At 33.4% G+C, this 20,734-nt stretch overlaps 1 protein-coding gene across 37 annotated transcripts in view; it reads right to left on the bottom strand.

Annotated features, from left to right (window-relative positions):
* The window catches only part of ARB2A (ARB2 cotranscriptional regulator A), a 513,783-nt gene that overhangs the window by 264,288 nt on the left and 228,761 nt on the right, over window positions 1–20,734 (bottom strand). For 33 of the 37 annotated variants that reach the window (XM_078365170.1, XM_054252603.2, XM_035291203.3 and 30 more), the window contains one exon: window positions 13,875–14,093. The exons of the other annotated variants lie outside the window; for them this stretch is intronic. In XM_078365170.1, the coding sequence (XP_078221296.1) occupies window positions 13,875–14,093 (219 nt within the window). The remainder of the gene's footprint in view (window positions 1–13,874; window positions 14,094–20,734) is intronic. 37 annotated transcript variants of the gene reach the window in all.

Raw genomic sequence — 20,734 nt, 5'->3', positions numbered from 1 at the left:
ATTTAGAATAGCAACATTACAAAAACATAAGTTCCTCTTCTCAATAAAGACTAAAACAGATTTTACTTTTAGTAGATTTTCTTAATTTATCAGTGTAAAATCTTAGTTCTAATGTTAAATTTGTATATAATGGTTGAAAGTCTGTGTTTTATAAAATCATTCATATATTACATCCCTCTGAAAGGTATTGTTATTATTATTGCTATGATAGAATCATGATATTTTGGTTCAGATTCTAAAGGAAAAATAGTGACTGTTTATAAATGTCAAATTATTAAGAATTATTAAATATCATGGCATCCAAACTGATAGAGTTCTGTAATCTTTCTTCTTATTCCCTTAAGGGAGGGAGGGGATTTTTGAAATTTCACAGAGAAATAACAATTATTGGCCAGTAAGTTACATTAAAGATTTTAGAAAAACAAATTCAGGTATAAGAATTATATTTAGAGGAATAAGAATTAAGGAAAGTCTTGGTTAATGATCATTTTAATTAATATTTAAGGCTAATTTTATCTTTGTTTCATATATTACCTAAATGAGTCACTAATTATGATATATAATCTATTACTTTTCAAGGAAAAAAAACTAATGTTTTCTTCTCATATTAAATTAATGAAAATAGACTAAAATTAATATTATATAAGGTAGAACTGATAATGTTTTAAGCTGAACTTTCATGTTCCAAACAGATAAATCTAAACATACAATTTCATATTTGCAAATACACATATATAATTCCAATACAGCTGAGATGCTGTGCATGGTGGCTCACACCTATAATCTCAGCATTTTGGGAAGCCAAGGCAGGAGGACTGCATGAGCCCAGGAGTTTCAGAACAGCCTGGGGAACAGAGTGAGACTTCCTCTCTACAAAAAATTAAAAAATTAGGCAGGAGTGGTGGCACATGCCTGCTGTCCCTGCTACTAGGGAGGCTGAGGTGAGAGCATCACTTGAACCCAGAGGTCAAGGCTACAGTGAACTGTGATCATGCCACTGCCCTCCAGCCTGGGTGACAAGATGGGACACTATCTCAACAAAAAGAAGAAAAGAAATGAGATAAGTCTATTAGAGAAATACTCAAGTCACTCAGTAAACATTATATTGTCATGCTATGTCACACATCAAGGATGCATACAGAAGTGTTTACATCCATTGATAAATCCACAGTGTACATGCGTGAGTACTGGAACTGGCTAAACACCAAGGGGTGGAGGAGTGGGGAGCAACATGCTGATTGGCTGAGAACCAGGCAAAGTTAGCCAAAGACAAGCTGAAATCAAAGTGAGGATAAAAAAGACACCCCAAGTAAACAAAGCACTTTTGGGTCAACTACATAAAATTGATTTAGGTTTTCCTTCGTCACCACCTATAAGTCTCACAAAACCCAGATGAACAGTTTGGGTCTTAGGCAAAAATAATAATATAAGGGTGTCTCACTCCTGATGAGAAAAAAATGTGGGTCCCAGATTCTAGAACCAACATATCTGCTCAAGGCAACCCTCTCGCAATAGTCTGAATTAACCACTGTATTGAGGGAACTACTAATAGTTTTTATCAGCGTGATTACCTTACCAACCAAGAAAACTCCATTTATCTAGTCATATTTGTATACATACTTTATATTATAATACATACACAGAGAAATCTTAGAGAACCAATTAGAGAAAATATTTACTATTGAAATGTAGTATAGTGGGAAAAACACAGGCTTTGGTCAGACTTGGGCTCAAACCTTGGTTTGGTTATTCTTACTAGGGGTATAACTATGAGTAAGTGTGTTTATGTCTCTAGGCCTCATTTTACATATCTGTAACATCAGGGTAATATATGAGACTACTGTGAGGATTAGGCAAACTACTACTACTTCTAACCTGACAAGGGCCCCAGCAATGGGGAGTGAGTTGGAGACAGAGGATCTTCAGTTGCCTTCTTCTCAATAAGTAAGTGAAGGTTGTAGGAGCAGAGAAAAGGGTAAATATACATAACCAAATCAAATTGAGACACAATCCATCTAATTGTATTTTACACAGTTACTGTCAAATATTATCTTAGACAAAAAATGTTACCTTAAACAAAGGGAGTCCAATCTAAAGAACTAGGAAGAGTTTGTCCTCAGAAATAGTCATGGTTAGAGGCAACTTAAATTGTAAATCAATTATTGTAATAATAACATAATTACAAATAACATTTACTGAGTGCATACTATGTGCTAAAGCAGTACTAAGTACTTAATTGCATTACATCTTTTAATTCTAACAACCCTATTTTTCAGATGATAAAATTAGGTTTAAATTAAGTGATTTGCCTGAGTGAGTATTATAGTTAGCAAAGGCTCAACCTGAATCACATCTGTGTCAGATACCAAAACCCAACTCTTAACTAACCACTATAGAATCAGTCCAACACAGAGCAAGGTAAACTTTAAATAGGGAGACAAGACCAGTAAAGGTTGAGCAAAATATGGTAGTAAATTAGATCATAGCTAGAGATCAGGCATAGACATCTGGATGGACTCTCTCAGCAGGAAGTCACTCATTTTAGAGGAAACAAGGGAATGAACGTTGTAGTTGCTAAAGCCTAAAATGGGCAAGTGATTCTCCAGGGACTTCTATTGTTGAAAGTGGAACAGTAGAAAACAAATTCTAATCCTCAAATTCCACCTGCTGGGTCCCTATAGACTGACAGTATCTTAGTTTCACCAAAGGGAAGAGGCAGGAAGGAGGGGAACAGCTGGAGTAGTGTATACACAATGCTCCCTGAGTCCAGATCAAAAGAGTTAAAATGAGATAGATCTGAATGTCTCAATGAGCCAGTCCTACCCTATTCTAGTTCTCTATTACACTTCACACAGCCGCTCATATTGATTTACCTAGTTTTGCATTACCTAACAGTCCAACTGAAATATGGTTTTTATTTTTATAAATACATTTTAATGCTTTCTGTCATTGTTTCTCTGTTCAACTTCAGAAAAGAGCAAAAACCAGTGATTTTAGAAATGTGATCCACAAACCTCTAGACGTTCCTGAGACCCTTTCAGGAGGCCTATAAGGTCAAAATTATTTTATTATAATATTAAGACATTACCTATTTCATTGTATTGACATTTCCCTTAATCATTAAAAAGCAATGAAGAATAAAACTGCCCGTGACTTAGCACCTATGATGGAAGCAATACCAAACTATACTAGTAGTCATATTTTTTACTGCCACATACAAGGGTGGAGGTGGGGGTTGGAGGGAAGCCAACTACACTTAAATGTCAATGAAGAGTAAAATTTACTTCTGTTAAATCTCAATCCATGAGTATATATCTGTTTAATATTATGAGTGATGAATGGAAGGTGTACACAAAGCACCTGCATACCAAAATATGCTACGATGATAGTCTGGAGGAAAAGCAGTTGTGTACTTGATTGTGTTTAGAGCTAATGTAGTTACCTTTCGAATGGAGCAGAATTTGTACTTTTAAGACTGATAGACAAATTATGATTATTGAGATTTGGGTATTTGGAAGGCAGTTTCTTGAAAATGAACAAAGTAAGCCTGACAGTCTCATCCAAGAAAAACAAATGAGGGTTAAAATTTTGGGAATCTTTTATTACCCCTGATAACTTTGATAGTTTTTTGATTCTTAAAACTTTTCTGATGATACTAATAGTAATATTAATGAGGATTTTTTTATACTGTGTAATAAAATGTGTCAATATTTAGATGATTTATGTAACTAAGTGAAACAATATTTTCTAAATGACCAATGTCTGATGTTACAAAAATCACACATGGATAAAAGATCCATTCAAAGTACAAGACAGACCAATGGACTTTTATGAGTATAAAATGTGTTCTAGATTCCATACTGCAGCTAATCTTTAAGAAACAACTTCCTTTTGAATGTGGGGATAGCATCAAAGAAGAATATACAAAATTATCTGAAAAAGCTATTAAAACACACCTTTCTTTTACAATTGCTTATCTGTGTGAGGCCAAGTTTTCCTCATAAACATCAAGGAAGACAACATATTATAAGAGAGGAAATATAGAAACAAATGTAAGAATTTAGGTGCCTTCTATTAAGCCAGGCATTAAAGAGATTTTTTTTAAATGCCATACTTTTCTCTATGTGTTTTTTGTTTTAAAAATAGTTATTTCTCATAAAATGCTATTTGTGTCATCATATAATAGGTTTATTGTTATTTTAAAATAAATATTTTAAAATATTCTCATTTTTAAGTCCTTTCAATAGTAAACATCAAAAGATATAACCCATATAAACAAAAACCCTGTAGCTACCTTAATAAAATTAAACATAAACCAGTTGGAAAATACCTTATTCTGCCATAATTCTTTCCATGTTTCCTATGGGAAAGGAGGTAGGGAAGGATGAGAAAGGAAAAGGTTTTTTGTTTTGAGACAGAGTCTCGCTCTGTCACCCCGGATGGAGTACAGTGGTGTGACTTTGGCTCACTCCAACATCAACCTCCCAAGTTCAAGCAATTCTCCTGCCTCAGCCTCCCGAGCACCTGGGACTACAGGCGTGCACCATCACACCTGGCTAATTTTTGTATTTTTAGTAGAGACGGGGTATCACCATGTTGGCCACGCTGGTTTTGAACTCCTGACTTCAAGTGATCTGCCTGCCTTGGCCTCCCAAAGTACTGGGATTATAGGTGTGAGCCACCACACCCGGCCCCACTGGTGGTTTTCATATACATTAATTTACATCATTTATTCCTTACAAAAGTCTAATAGTTATGATTACCCCTAATTTATAGATATAGGAACTGAAACAGTGATTTTTGCCTAAAGTCACAGTCAGTAAGCAAAAATAACAAAGATTATAGTATGTATTTCTGGTACTGAAGTTTTTATTCTTTCCATCATATCATATTTATGACAGACACCCAACACACATCAACTGGACAATGTCCAACAAAAACCCGCAAATGCAGAGCTTTGGTCTTTATCATAATTTTTGTTCAAAATCCAAAGGTCTAATTCTTGAGCTGATTTATATTTCTTCATTATTGGCTTGTTTTACCAAATCCAAAGAGGGTAGGATATACTTAATAATGGTTGATAACTGAGCTTACAACACAATGTACTATTTTTGGTGTCAGCACACTTCAGCATAATATACAACAGTTCTTACAATCTGATGCTACTTAACACCAAAGAGTAGATTTATACGAATAAGCAAAGGTCTGTCTTCATAGGTTCATGTAAACAAGTAATATTCATTAATCAGATCTTTATTTAAAAAATATCCTGCGTGCCAGGTGTGGTGGCATGCACCTGTAGTCCCAGCTACCTGGGAGCCTGAGGCAGGAAGATTGGTTGAGGCCAGGAGTTCTACACTGTAGAGAGCTATGATTCCATCACTGCACTCTAGCCTGGGTAACAGAGTAAGACCCTGACTGACTGACACACACACACACAAACACATACACACAAAAGAAAAAGGAAAGGGGAAGGGGAAAAGGAAGGAGAAGAGAAAGGAGAAGGGGAAAGAGAAGGAGAAAAATCTACTGGACTGGAGTTTCCCCTTTTTTTCTTTCTTTTTTTTTTCTTTTTTCTTTTTTTTTGAGACAGAGTTTCACTCTTGTTACCCAGGCTGGAGTGCAATGGCGCGATCTCGGCTCACAGTAACCTCTGCCTCCTGGGTTCAGGCAATTCTCCTGCCTCAGCCTCCTGAGTAGCTGGGATTACAGGCACGCGCCACCGTGTCCAGATAATTGTTTGTATTTTTAGTAGAGACGGGGTTTTACCACGTCGACCAGGATGGTCTCAATCTCTTGACCTCGTGGTCCACCTGCCTCAGCCTCCCAAAGTGCTAGGATTACAGGCTTGAGCCACCGCGCCGGCCCCTTTTTGTCTTTATATCTGGATCTGTCGCCCAGGCTGGACTGCAGTGGTGTGACCTTGGCTCACTGCAACCTCTGCTTCCCTGGTTCAAGCAATTCTGCCACAGCATCCCTAGCACCTGGGTCTACAGGCATGTACCTAGAAAAAAATTACTAGGCTTTGGAAATATAAAACATGACAATATAAAGGTTAATTTCTGTTAATTAAAAACAGAATCATGGCCTTTTTAGGTCTTTAAAATTAATCAGGCTTGATCACAGTTTCCTTTTTAAGTGAAAACTCTCAAATGAAGAAACAGATATGCTTTAGTGAACAGTTAATGATTATATTTTAAGACTGCCTTACTGAATTGTTAGAAAATGCATGTAATGGTGATCTTGTCAGGTGGGAACTACTCCTCTTCTGACGTCATATGGAGGCACTTCAGCTAGAGTAACATTCTTAGTTTATCTCCCCATATCCCATTCTTTCTTTCCCTCAGGAAGAGTGTGACTTATCTGATTAGAACATCTGGGAAAAGAAACTGAACATGCTCACCTCAGCTCTTCAGGGCATCTTTCAAGTAGGTTGCAGAAAGGATGAATTCTAGTTTGCTTTCTGCCACATGAAAGGCAAAGAGAATGTTTGCAGGATAAGGGGAAAAATCATTTTGGGGGAATATATCAGGAAGTCCATTAGCTACATATCTAAATCAAATTTTCCAGTTGAACTATATCAATTATTAATCCTGGTGTTTTGTTTCCTTTTGTCTGATTCCTATGTAATATTGCTCACTGAGTTCCAAACTGTGAAGTGTAGCACTGAGGTATTATTTTGGAACAATGTCATGCTGTAATACAAAAACATATTCGGTCTTTGTCCCTGGTTCCTGGAATAGAGCTCCTAAAACACTTGAAATTTCATGAGTCATAAGAGTGTCTTTTGTTATTCATAACAACCCCTTGAAAAAAAAATCCATCATCGAGTTTATGCTAATGAGGCAATTTAGACTGGGGCCTTTAGATGGCCTCAGTTTGGGACTGGTCACCAGAAAGACCCAGTGATTAGAGGGTACTTTCAGCCTCACCCACTGGTGTCCAGGAAGGGGAGAGTTTCCAGGTTAGTAAACACACTATTGTGTTGTTGGGAGGGTGGCATGCCGAGAGAGGGGGTGAAGCTCAGTGTGCCCTTTCCGACATATCTTGCTCTATGCATTTCTTCCATTTGGTTGTCCCTTAGTTACATCCTTTATAATAAACTGGTAAACGTAAGTATTTTCCTGAGTTCTGTGAGTCATTCAAGCAAGTTATTGAAACTGAGGAGGTGGTAGGGGGCACCCCTAATCTATATTCAGTAGGTCAGGATTTTGAGTGGCTCCTCCAGGACTTGTGACTGTAGTCTGAAATAGGGGCTGTCTTGTGAAACTGAACTCTTTAGGTAGATAATGCCAGAATTGACTTGAAATGTTGGAAACTCACTTGGTGCCAGAAATTGCAGAACTGGTTGGTGTCATAGAAAACACCTCAGAAAGATACAAAAAGGTACAAGGGCCAGGGACCTTAAGAATTGGATTATTTCTCAGTTGCCTGTCAACTTGAGAAAAGATATTATTTATCGGTCCAAGGCCCCAACACTGTCCCAGATGCTATGATTGCTTTACATATATTATTATTATTTAGGAATGAAGTCTCGCTTTATCAGGTTTGAGTTTTGCTAGATTCAAACTCCTAAGCTCAAGAGATGCTCCCACCTCAGCCTCCTGAGTGGCTGGGACTATAGTCTACTTTTCAGACAAAAACTTAAGTTCAGGGGTATTAAAACTTGAGGTCACAATATATTAAATGGAAGAGCTGGAATTCAAAGTCAGGTCTATGAGACTGCTGCCTTTTTTTTGTCAGATAGAGTCTTGCTCTATCGCCCAGGCTAGAGTGTACTGGTATGATCTCGGTTCACTGCAACCTCTGTCTCCTAGGTTCAAGTGATTCTCCTGTCTCAACCTCCCAAGTAGTTGGGATTACAGGTGCCAACCACCACACCTGGATAATTTTTGTGTTTTTAGTAGAGATGAGGTTTCACCACGTTGGCCAATCTGGTCTCAAACTTCTGACCTCAGGCAATCTGCCTGCCTGGGCAACCCAAAGTGCTGGAATTACATGAGTGAGCCACTGGGCCTGGCCTTGGACTGCATTTTTAATCTCATCTCCATACTGTATCTCTACAACGGTATGATTCTGAATGTTATTCATACACTAAAAGCAGGAAATAAAAATAGTTATTATCACAATTTGCCCTCAGTGACTATAAGCTTTAAGTTGATTTAGAAAAATATAAACGCCCTGGAATGTATTACAGAAAACATGTACAATAATACATTTTAATGCTGATTATTAAGATACTAACTAAGCCTCTTATCTTCTTTCTAGTTATATTTTAAAAGGCATGGGGGCCAAAAAAAAATAAGAAGACTAAAGATAGTTAAATGGAGTACTCAAGTATCTAAGGAAAGCAAAATCCAATATGAACAGCAGCAGGCCCTTGTGGTCTAAGGGGAAAAACAGTGTATCTATAGTTACGGGGGGTGAAAATATGTTTTTTTTTTTTAAAGAATATATGTACATATTTAGCCATTTGACTCAGTTCTCAACCCAACACATTAAAAAACAGATGCTTTAAAAACTGATCTGTTGCCAAGATGCTTGTTAAAATTTTATCAGTTGAAATATTAAAATTCATTATGAATTAATTAACACATTATACAAAAATAAAATGTTTTTGTTTCATCGTTTTACAAAGTACTATAACCAGTGGTGATTAACACTGGGAATTTTGTGTGTCTTGATATGTGTTGCTCAAAAAGAAACTAAATTTATAGGATTACCACTAAATTGATGACATTTTCTGTCTTCACTCTTAAATTCAGTTGGCAGATGTTTTTGAGAACAAAAAATTCCATCTTATTACAAAACATATTAAGCAGGTTTTCCTGCCAGGCATGTCTGACATGATGTTTATTGCCTAGACCAAATCAATCCCCTTAATAAGCCATAATATATGCTAGCAAGTACACTATTTCATAGTTAAGGAAACTTGCCACATGAAACAGTAAGTTCTTTGATCTCTCCTGCTTTGCTCCTAATGTCTCAGAAAAGTGCTACATAATCTACTAGTTAGTCATATCTATTTATGCTCACTTAGTAAGTAAAATAAAATTATACATTGCTAATCTTAAAGTTTTAGGCCCAAATTCTACTTTACTTTTGCCTGTGTATACTAGATATTTGCAAAAATTTGAAAGGAGACTGGCTATTGACAAGATATTAAAGAAAACAAAATCCAAATACTTGAATATACTGGGAAAATAAGTATCAAAAATTAAACAATCATTGTTTTAATATAAATAAACTGAACTTGGTTGCCGAAACACTAGATAAAAATGACTTCAGTGGCATTTGCAAGGAAGAGATTCAGAACTGTGAACATACCCAAGTCAGAACATCAAAAACATATTTTTTGAAAGAAAGCTTGTTTATCAGACTTGACTGTTTCTCAACAATAACAAAAATTCCCATGAATGCTGAAAAAAAAAAAAACAATCAGAAAACTAGACAACACCAAATAGCTTACATATTAAAGAATAAGATTTTTTATGAGTGTCAACAAGCAATTGATAAACATTTAAGTATCTTCTATGTGCAATGCCAGGCTCTGCTAAGATACCTATTCTGTAAATGTCTCTTCCACGTTTGGACTTTTCACTTTGGGTCCATGTAACTCTCTTCCCCTTTATCCTCAGCATCTGTTTCTGCTTTCTTTCACATGCTGGGTCTAATTTCCCTCCTTTACTTCCCATCAGCATAGTCCACAAATAAGTCTCATTTTAGGAAAGGGATGTTCAAGCACTTTCAACCCAATATTAGACAGATCAGCATCAAGTCACTTTTGCCTATACTCTACCCATAGTCTCTAAAATTCTATTAAGTGACCTTTCTCAGTTTAATTGTCCTCTTATGCTCCAGTTTGATACCAGAATAAGCTCCATTGCTAGGCTGCAGGTTCCTTTACCTAGGTATCTCTAGACTAAGGCCTAATCTTTTAGCTTTGGTCTCCATCCAAGGGATTAAATTCTAGAATCAGTTCCTGACTCCCTCAAAATATGCTCTGTACTAATGCAAAAAGCAGCACATATCTGCTTTTAAGGATAGACATGCAATGCCAAAATATTTAAAGCATGCTCAAAGATCTAAAGGATTATGGGGAGATCTAGTGAAGAGGCATGAAAATGACTGCTAATAATAATTAAATTATTAGACAGAAATACAAGAGACATATCAAGATAGTACCTGGTAAATTCCATATAAATTAGCTAATAATTATAAATTCCATGAGTCTCAGTAAGGAAAGGTCACTGGCTATAGTGAGAAGAAGAGGTGGCAGCTAGGCACTTACAATGTGGATAGAATTTTGATTCAGGAAAGAACAGGAACTGAAGTTAAAGATTACATAAAGTATCAAATGTGTACAGGGTAGAGTAAGCCCAACAGGCTGGCTGTACTCTTAAGAGCAAATGTGTAACACAGAAATTGCAATGGGTCAGGCTGAAACATTTCCATTTTCATCCATAATTTTAACAGTATGATGATATAGCTCAAAGAGAAAATAGTATATTCTACTTTTATATATTCAGATGAAAATATATACTTCAAAGTATCAAATAATAACTTCTATCATTAATTTCTGGATTGTAATCTCAGCTACTGGATTAAGTGAGAAGTCAACAACTGTAGTGCTGTTTGTTTCTCGTCTTGGTTTATTGAAATGTTTCCCCACAGAAAATCAAGTAGCATACTTTAATAATGCAGAACATATTTTTAAAAGTAGTAGTTATAGTGTGGGGTTTTAATCCTGGGTCTACAATCTTATTTAAAATTTATTGTGAAAGATAGGCTCTGCAAATATTTATTATGAAGCCTTTGTTCTAGGCTCTGGGATACAGCAGTGAGCAAAACAGACTAAGTACATGCCTTCATGCATCTTACATTAAGAGCTACGTGGACCTTGGAAAAATTACTCAAAGTTGTATGTGGGTGTGTATGTGTCTGGGTGTGTGTGTTTACGATACAAACAGGCTTTATTAGTTGCAATGGAAATTGGCAGGGAAGAGGATATGATAGCTCCCACTCCTGCGGCAGTGTCCTCAGACTGAGTTTCCACCATCGAAAAGCTAAAAGTTTTTAACCCACAGTCTCATCTGTTAATCTGGATCAGTACTAGTGATACTATTTGTAGATAATATATAAATATATACATATTTATAGAAATATTTATACTTATAATTGTTTATAAACATTTAATAGAGTCCATCAAATAATAACTGGTCAAAAATCTATCTTTGCCATCAAATGTTGTTTACTATATTGTAAAATACATTTACTATACATGGCTTAATTTTCAAATTTCAAATACATATTGTTTTCAATCTATAGAGCAATGTGGTAAAGAAGAAAGAAGGGAAGAATCTACAGTAATTACAAGTCTGGTTTCAAAAAGTAGGTTTATTATCTACCATTTACTAGCTTTGTGATCCTAGACAAACATCTGTGTATCAGTTTCCAACTAAAATAAGGATAAAATGATGTGATTCGCCTACCTATTAGGTTGTCACAAAGTACAGAAGATACTTTCAAAGTGTAAATTGGTAAGAAGTACATAAATAAGAGTTAATTTAGTTCCATCATATAAAATGTTCTGTGTCTGAAAATTACAAACACTTGGTATTTGGAGATATGTAGACAGAAGAGGAGCACTAGAAGTCATTTCTAGAGTGGATAAAAATTACTAAGGAATTAATGTGCCTTATACAAAATGAACTATTCTTCTCTTTCCCACTACAGGGCCAAATCTTACTATCTAGAAGTATGTTTGAAGAATGAGAGCTTATCTCTGCTATTCTGCAAAATTCCTGAAGATTTTAAGATAAATGAGGTTTACTAAAAAAACAACATTTCATAACTAAGACCATCAGATACAAAGCTGTATTATGAATTTGGGCCTATTTTTGTCTTTTTGTGCTTTTGTTGCAAACCTGGATTGATGAGTGAAATGGGACAAAGAGGAAAAAGACTTGAAAAAGAGGGAAAAATGAAGAGTGTAAAAGAGAGAAAATAATTAAAAAGAAAACAAAATGAAAGAGAGCAGGTCTTAACAATGAAGCAACATAAAAAAAATGCTGTTTCCTTGATGTAAGAAAAAGTGGATGTGAGGATAAACAAAGCAGATCTGAAAAACAGAAGAAAGAAAATGCACGTACACAAGAGAACAAAAGAAAAAATCAAAGCAATGGTAACAAGATAAAGAGAAAACAGAAAGGAAGAAATAAACTTATAGGAAAGATCTGAGATAGATGCTTAATCTGTACATGTCATAGGCAAATAAATTGTTTAAGAAGAAATAAACTTAAATATACAATATCATTTGGTTTGCATTTCACATAAACTCTATGATTTTATATTACAGAAGCCTTATACAATTCATTTCTGGAATCTAGATATCAGAGGTAACCTTTAAAGCATTTTAACTTATCGTAAGATGGTGGTTCACAGACTGATCAGATAGAAGGAAGCTTACTACAACTGATAAAGAAGATGGTAACATCATGACCCCAATGTAATCATAAAAAAGAAAGGGAGTAATATAACCACATGAGAACAAACAAGCTACTTATTACTTCTAAATATAATAAGTGTTCTTGCTTTTCAAATAATATATTAAATAGTGAGTGCTTTCTAAAAATTTAAATATTGTAATCCGCTTGATTCATTGTATGAAGTGCTTTGAGAATTCTTTGACAGGACACATTTTTTTAGGTCTTGAAAATTTATATCCTGTTATCATCACTGCTTAACTGTCATAACTTAACAGAATGACCTTTAAATAAAATGTTTTGAATATTTAAACTACAATTCCAAAAAGTACAGTGATTATGCCATGAACTAGAAGAATAATATAAAAAATAAAAACTTAGAAAGCAATATATATCCCCTAAAAGGTGGTATGAAACATTTTATTAATGATCTTTTAAAGTAGATATAAAAATGTTATTTTATCTATGTTTAAATGTTCTGAATTGCTCACTTTTGAGGAATATTTCAATATACTATTTTTCTTACCTAGTAGCATTTTTGACATGCTATACTATTAAACTTCTAGCATCCATAATAAGGTCTTTGAAAATTCACAAATGTCTTATATATATATAATTTACAGTACGTATGTCAAGCTTCTGAATATGTCCAAGTGAAAATAAAATTGTTTGTGCCTCCTACAGAATTAGAAATCATTAGGCAGCACTGCTCTAATGATCCCATACTATTAGTACTACAAAGTGCAAAGGTTTGCTGGGTAGGACAAGCAAAAAGGACAGAGTTCCCTCATTACACACTATCCCTAAACTATTTTGGATTAAGTATTTATTAAGATATTAATTACTCTTCTTCCCTCTATCTGCTTTTAGACATTAGGCTGAGACACTATAGACAGTTGCTCATCATAAAACAATGCTTTATCCAGTAAACCTTACCCCCCAAGATGAATATTTTGTATGCAGCATTATTAATTCAGCAGGTAATATGTCTTAGAATTGTTAGGCTACATGTACTCTCTCTTATGGACAACATAACAGCATGCTATGCTATTTTAAAGATATGTTATGTTTCCTGAAAGAAGCAGTATGTTGGGAAACTGAATTGACAAGATTTCTGCATCTATCACAATAAAATTATTTTAGAAAATTTTTCTTCAGGTATTGTATAACACAAAAGGAAATAGAATTTGCATTTGTGACTTCTATAAAATGTCACACTGAAATAAAAATGATGTGTTTTGTAATTTTGAATAAAAAACAAATTTAATCCAAGTACAACCATGGGAAATAAATAATGAAAAATTAAAAAAAACAGTTTAAGAAAAACAAAACAGTCTGTATAAAATAAGATATACATATAAGGTAAAGAAAAGAAGTGATCTCACTCACTCTGATATACAATTGCATCATTTCTTTTTCTCTTTGGGGGTTACGATACTTCTCATAGAAATCACGTCGTTTCTTTGTTTCTTTAGAAACTTTATCTTTTCTTTCCCGTTTTTCTGCTGGTTCATCTGAACTATCAGATGATGACTGTACATGTATCTTCGGTTTTTCTACTTCAATATAGTTTTCATTGGGATTTAGTACTATTACTCCATATCCTTCCTGTTTCGAAATGAAAGAAGGTAGCATAATTGAAATCTTATAATCAATTTCAATTTTCAAAAAAGTTCTTAAAATCTCAGACTAAGCAATTTTTATAAAGCTGCATATTCAGTAAAACACTCCTTTAGCAAGATTATGATTTTATTTTTTTCAACAGGAAGTCATTTAAAATTGTTTGCCTTTATTGTATATATAAATAAGCGTGTATTATTTACAAAAACAAAAAAACATAATTGCAACACAAAGATTACAAAGCTTAAATTAAAAAGCAATTCAGACCTCTCAGAACCCAAAAAATAATTAAAATAAATTAGCAAATAACAAGTATACTTTCAAATTACATTAATATTTATATTATCTGCTTTGAGATAACCTTGAAATTGAAGTTTACAATTCAAACTACTTTTTTTTTGTATATTTTTCTTTACAGTGGCCCTTTAATGAGCACTTTTTATTTGTCTGAACAAAGAAAAAGAATAAGCAGTTAAAGAAATTAATCTAACATTCCAAAACCATCCATATCTATATTGTCATAAACACATAACATCTACCTGTGAACCTTGAATTTTATTCACTTATTTTCTCAGAGAAGGCCAGAAAAATCAGAAAGCAAAATAAGCCTCTGTCTTACTATAATATATGGAAGCAAGTCTTTAATCTTAAAATTTCTTTTGTTTCTCAAACTATCATAAAAACTCTGCTTATTTGAAACTATAACCAGGAAATAAGTAAAGTTCCAAAGTTAAAAAATACAGCTTGTTGAGCTAGTAAGGCTTTTTAAAAAAAAATTTGTAAAATATATGTTTTCCTGTCTCATTTCTTTCTAGCCTGGGAAACATTTCTATGGTTGTAATTAAGAAAACGTTTGATATTTATATTATGGATAATGGAATAAGCTAACCATGAAAAAATAAAGAGAGATAAACAATAACCACTGACAAGCATGGGTAACACAAATTTTTGAAGCTATAATATATCTTGTCTTTTTATTCAATTCTGTGTTGTAGGTGCCCCAATTATGTCCTTGTAAAATACTATACATATTTAAAAGATATATGATATTATAATACAAACATAAGAGCTATATAAAATGTTTATATTAAAATCTATTTAACATAAAATAAAACTTATAAAAATCTCATCCTTACTTTAAAAAGGTACTATATATAGTTTGTCAAGACTCTAACTATAGAATCTTCTACTTGGAAGTTTAAATTTTAAACTCTTTTTTTGGCAAACCGACCATAAGATGATTTTAAAAAATTGATGACAGCAGCAATAGTAAACCAGTATTAGCATAGACTCAATTATCTTATTTAAAAATATGCTGCATTTCTGCATATGGTTGGTTTTATTAAACAGTTGATTTCACAAACTACTTACAAACTTCTTTGGAATTTTTAATATTTTTTCCTCCAATCAGATGATATTATTGTCTAAAACCATGATTTAGTTTGGAAATTTTCAAGATCACTGACGTTCTGATTTTAATGATTGGACTATTAATTAAGATATAGTCATCTTACATATGTGAAAACTATATAATAAAATATAGCAAACTGATTTACAAAACACCACCCATTCTTCAACAGATGTTCAAATAAAGGTTTCAGAATAATGCTTTTTTCACAAAAGGCTTATAAAACACTTTACAATTTTATAATTTAAACATTTTTCATCAAAGCACAAGAGAATTTTTTATAAAAGTTTCTTAGCTCTAAGTCAAAAGTTTTACCAACAAAAGATATTTTATTTGGTCCTGCTTTATTCTAATCTGTACAGCTATTCAAAAGTCTTGTAATTCATTGTGATCACTGTCAGGTAGACAGATTGTCACTTGGTGATTTTCTACAGTTGGACACACTTGACTAGTTATTAAAATCACATTTGAAGGAAGTTCCTACCCCTCTTCCTTGTGCCTCTTACAACTTTTCACGCCCTTCTCAAATTTCAGCTATAACTTCTCCTCCCACCAAAAGTAAGTTAAAGAACACTGTTGCACTCTACTAAACAGGGTGAAATAGAGGCATTCAGTACACTGTCTCTGGTGTAAGGAACATAGTCAAAAAAGGTCACCATAGGCCAAAAAGAAAATTGCCTCCTTACTAGATTCTGTACCGTGAGTAAGTGGTCTCCTGTCATGTTTTTTCCCTGCCTTCTCTTAGTGAATTGAACTTTAAACAAACACACACACACACACACACACACACACACACACACGCCCTCTCATACTCAGGAGTTAAAGTTAGCAAGACCAAAATAGAATCTTAAAGTTAGTAGACATGAAAGCAGTGATATACTACATTTAATGATAGTATGAAAATTTTTAAATTAAAAATGTGGGACTTTAATAAATTGATATAACATGGCATCATCTTTGTATAATGAATAAATCTCAAATAAAGGTAAACTCTTTGAACAAGATTTACAGTCACCAGAACTGTAAAACCATTATCTGGATTTATTACTTAATACAAATAATATTTTCATATGGCTTATTTGAGCAGAACTTTAAACTTCAATTTTTAGAAATCATAGATTGAAAAATTACTATGCATACTTAATGTTAAATACACTCTGAAATTTGATATGTTCCATCTAAATAAGTATAAAAGTAGAGATTTATAAATCATCAAAGAAGCAGTATTTGTCTAAGTTATTGATTATGTAACTGAAAATTACATGACTAATTTGTTCAATATCATAAAGGCACAATGTCAATGTTTCCTTAGGCATCAGCAGATGAGAAATGATTCTATTTTTAAATCCATTGAAGATTTGCTATCATTTAGATTTCAACAATGAACGTTTCTATTTAAATAGCCAAACTATTTAGAAAATATTTTATCCTTTAGATATTTCGGATTGTCAATTTAATTAATATGACAACAAGGAATACTCAGGTACATTTTCTGAAGAAATGAGAGCTGATTTGAATAAACGTTTATTGCAAATTCAATTACCATTCTGTAAAAAACTAACATTGTCAATTATACCATTTCTGATAAATTAATTAATGCAATATTCAGAGATCATTCATAACCATTTTATAATGAGTAGGAGAAAGCAGGAGTAAGAAAATAAAGTTAACTATCCCACCTATGTGCTCTAACCACAGATACATAGTAAAACCTAATGTTTTCCTCCTTTTCTCTGTTATATATAACACTGCCAAAAAAATTCCTTGATATAAGCTACAAAGATTTTTGCCATGTCAACATTAATATATGGAAACTAAGGAGTCAAAGGAAATAAAGTAAAACAAAGCAAAGACAAAATGTCAGCAGTTAAATTTCAGTTTTAAATTGAATAATATGAACTTCTTCAAAAATCAGACTACCATTTTAAAAAGTGATCCTTTCTATCCCCAATAACTCAATCAGTACACAACAAAATTAGTAAAGAGAGATGCTAGTGTGACCTTTAACGAATGTGCCCATAAAGTTTTATGTAACTGCACTATAAAATCAGGCATCAAGCATATCTTAAAAGAACTGTGCATTGCTACTCTACTAAGGAAGACTCCATAACTTATGCTTAGACTCTTAAACATTTTATATTGAAGTATTTCTTCTATATTTAATTATTCCTTAAGTATGTTACATTTCTCATATTATAAATAGGTCATTTCAAATATATATCGAAACCTTTTATCTTTGAAAAGATAAAATGATCAAATCAATTAGCATTCTACAACTAAATAAATAAAACTTCTGGCATCTTTATAATGATTTACCAAATCAATTCCAATATCCAACATTTCAAAAGACAAAGCATACATAAAGTTGTCAATTAACTTATGTTTGATCACAGTCTAGTAGAAATTAAGGTGATCAAGAGGATATATATTGGTAAAAGTAAGGTTTATATCTTTAATTCATCTCATTCTATTTTTTATACTTTTGTAGCTATAACACTAGTTTCATTTTCAGACCTGTGTTTATAAGGTATAAACTATGGTATAAGGTATAAACTATGGGGTCTTAAACAGAAACCTTCAAAAGTACATTCCCACACATAGCATTTTATTCAACACAAGTGCTTGTGATTTAAATAGAATACACAGGTCTTTAGGCCTTCTTTACTTTGAAGTCTGTAGATGATGGCTTAGGTCAGAGAGGTCCAAAACAAACAGGTGATGCCAAACCCAAAAAGGAAAACTTTGATAGGCAGATTATATCAGAACAAATATGCACTTATCAAGAAGATTCTGTAAACAAATAAAATCTTAAAATGCCTGACCAAAACCAGTCTTCTGACTCCAAATGAAATCTTGATAAAACTGAAGACTTATCCATATTAATTTGCCTAGTAATTACCAATTATTAAAAAAATGGAAAACAGGGGCAAATTCTACATCTTTTCAAATATCTTGTGGTTGACTAAATAAAAAATCAGCTGAAAGTACTTGGCTCTGCATATTAACCTGACAATACCAAAAGCCACATGTGACCAGAGAGGGTCAGGGGTCAGAGTAGAATCCTTTGACCTATGGAACTATCTGTTTTGGTCTTCAGGCAAAGCTCAGTAAGAGATCATTTTACACAAATTTATCAATCATATTTCTCAAGTTCAGCATTTTATCTGCTTGGTTTGAAAGAAGATAGGTGCTCATCCTCAAGGGAAATAAAACTCAAAGTGCTTTATCTATAAATGACATCTACCCATAGACAAACCACTGTCCATTCATCTTCTCTGAAAGATGTATGTTGTATTTATTCTCATCTTTTTCCAAGAAGGGTATGTATATGTCACTGTTGCAACATCCTAGGTGCAACAGTGAGATGAGGTCATGACAACCAATCAGAAGTCACTAGTGAAGCGTTAAAGTAAACATAGCTGTTGGAGCTGCAGCTCTGCTTGAAAAATGCCCCCTCCATTATTTTAGCAATTTTCTCAAGACGTGACCTGGGACTGAAACACGTGAAATGTCACTTGACTCTGTTTTGTGTTTCTTCTCAATGTGCATTTAGGTAACTTCACCCGACCAATATTTTGTAAAATGTTCTTCACAACCATACTTCAACTTGTAGCTTCATGAATTCTAATACTGTGTGTGTTCCATGGTATAAAAATACCATAATATGAACCAACCCAGATTATCCCAGTTAAATTTCCAACTTCAAATAGCTCATCAAGTTAGTCAGTAAAAGAAAACATGCCACAAAAAGTTTTCAGAGGACCACCTGTTGTCTATTATTTTTACATAGCACTTACTCATAAATCATAACACAGGGTAATTAATCAAGCTGTCAAAGAGAAGGTCAAAGGTTATATGGTAGAGTCAGAAGGTCATGCATGGGCTGATAGAGGTCAGGGTCACACTGCATTCCTCATTATCAAGTTGGGATGAGAGACGGCCCAAGCAAACAAAAGTGAAAGCAGATGGAGAAGTGAGTGGATAAAAAAAAAAAAAAGAAAATTTCACAAACAAAAAGAAAAGTGAAAGAAGACTGTCAGCTGCCTTCAAATAGAGAATAGAAGAGAAAAGAAATACACTGAAATGTGCTCAAAGGAGCTCAAGAAAATAAAGAAACTACAGTTTTATTAATTAAATAAACTGAATATAACTTTTCTTAGCTATTCTGTTAGTGCATACTAAGCAATATATATGTGTTTGGCATCTCTATACCTTCTCCAGCTAGTGTGCTCAAGATTAGTTAAGGTAAGGCAAAGAGTTCCAAGGATGAAGTATAATTTATAAAAACAAACAAACAAAAAATAACTTACAATAAGAGAGTTTTTCCCCTTAATATTGTGTAAGGGTTTGAACATAGATGCAAATAGTTTTAAGCCATACAACAGATAAATTCTTGAATATGATACAAAGATACTCATAAACATAAATGTATCATAAAATCCTTTTGAATAACAAAACAGTTATCAAATATTCTATTATTATGCTGGCCTGAATTAGATGCAGAATACTGTGCAAAATTAGCTGTCACCCTTTGCTCAAAATCTTTGTTAATCTCATTTTGAATGTTTGCAGCTTTATCAACACATGCATCAATGTCAGCTCCTTGGTTACTGAACCGCTGTAGTTGGAAGAAGATATAATTAAAATGTTTTGGCACAGAAAAGGTGAAATTGTATCTTCCCTTGTTCCCTTAGGAGTCTGTAAAACATGAAGGATATATTGACAAACACACACCCTTGTCTTCAGTTCTGACATGTCAGGTCATCCAGGCACTATTTATTTTAAAACATTCACTTTGCACTTAACCATATTAACCCTCTCCATTTCTAACTTTTCCTGGGTTTTAGAATATTATGCTGCTTAAATTTTGTAAATTTCTCTGTTATTCATCAATAGTTTACTTATGGAAGGATTCCATAAATGCACAATAGTACTGTTAATATATTTACCATTCATTTTTGAGGACAGAAATATGATTTAATACATGAAATCTTTTGTATTTTTTGCTTCTCATTCTCATAAAATGACAAAGGTAAACCCACAAATTTGCATATTAAATTAAAAAGAAGTAACAAGTTAAAACTGTTGCCCAGTCAATGATATATCAAAATCCCTAAGTGAATTTAGAAAATCCAACAGATAACCTATTACATGGTCTAAAGAGGAGTTGGATGAGCAGATTTATCTCATTAACTTTACTATTCCTCATACTTAGTTATGC

The sequence above is a fragment of the Callithrix jacchus genome, chromosome 2, assembly GCF_049354715.1.
Source record: "Callithrix jacchus isolate 240 chromosome 2, calJac240_pri, whole genome shotgun sequence".
NCBI lineage: Eukaryota > Metazoa > Chordata > Mammalia > Primates > Cebidae > Callithrix > Callithrix jacchus.
The sequence above is the reverse complement of the archived record's forward strand: the minus strand, read 5'-3'. Positions and strand labels throughout refer to the sequence as shown.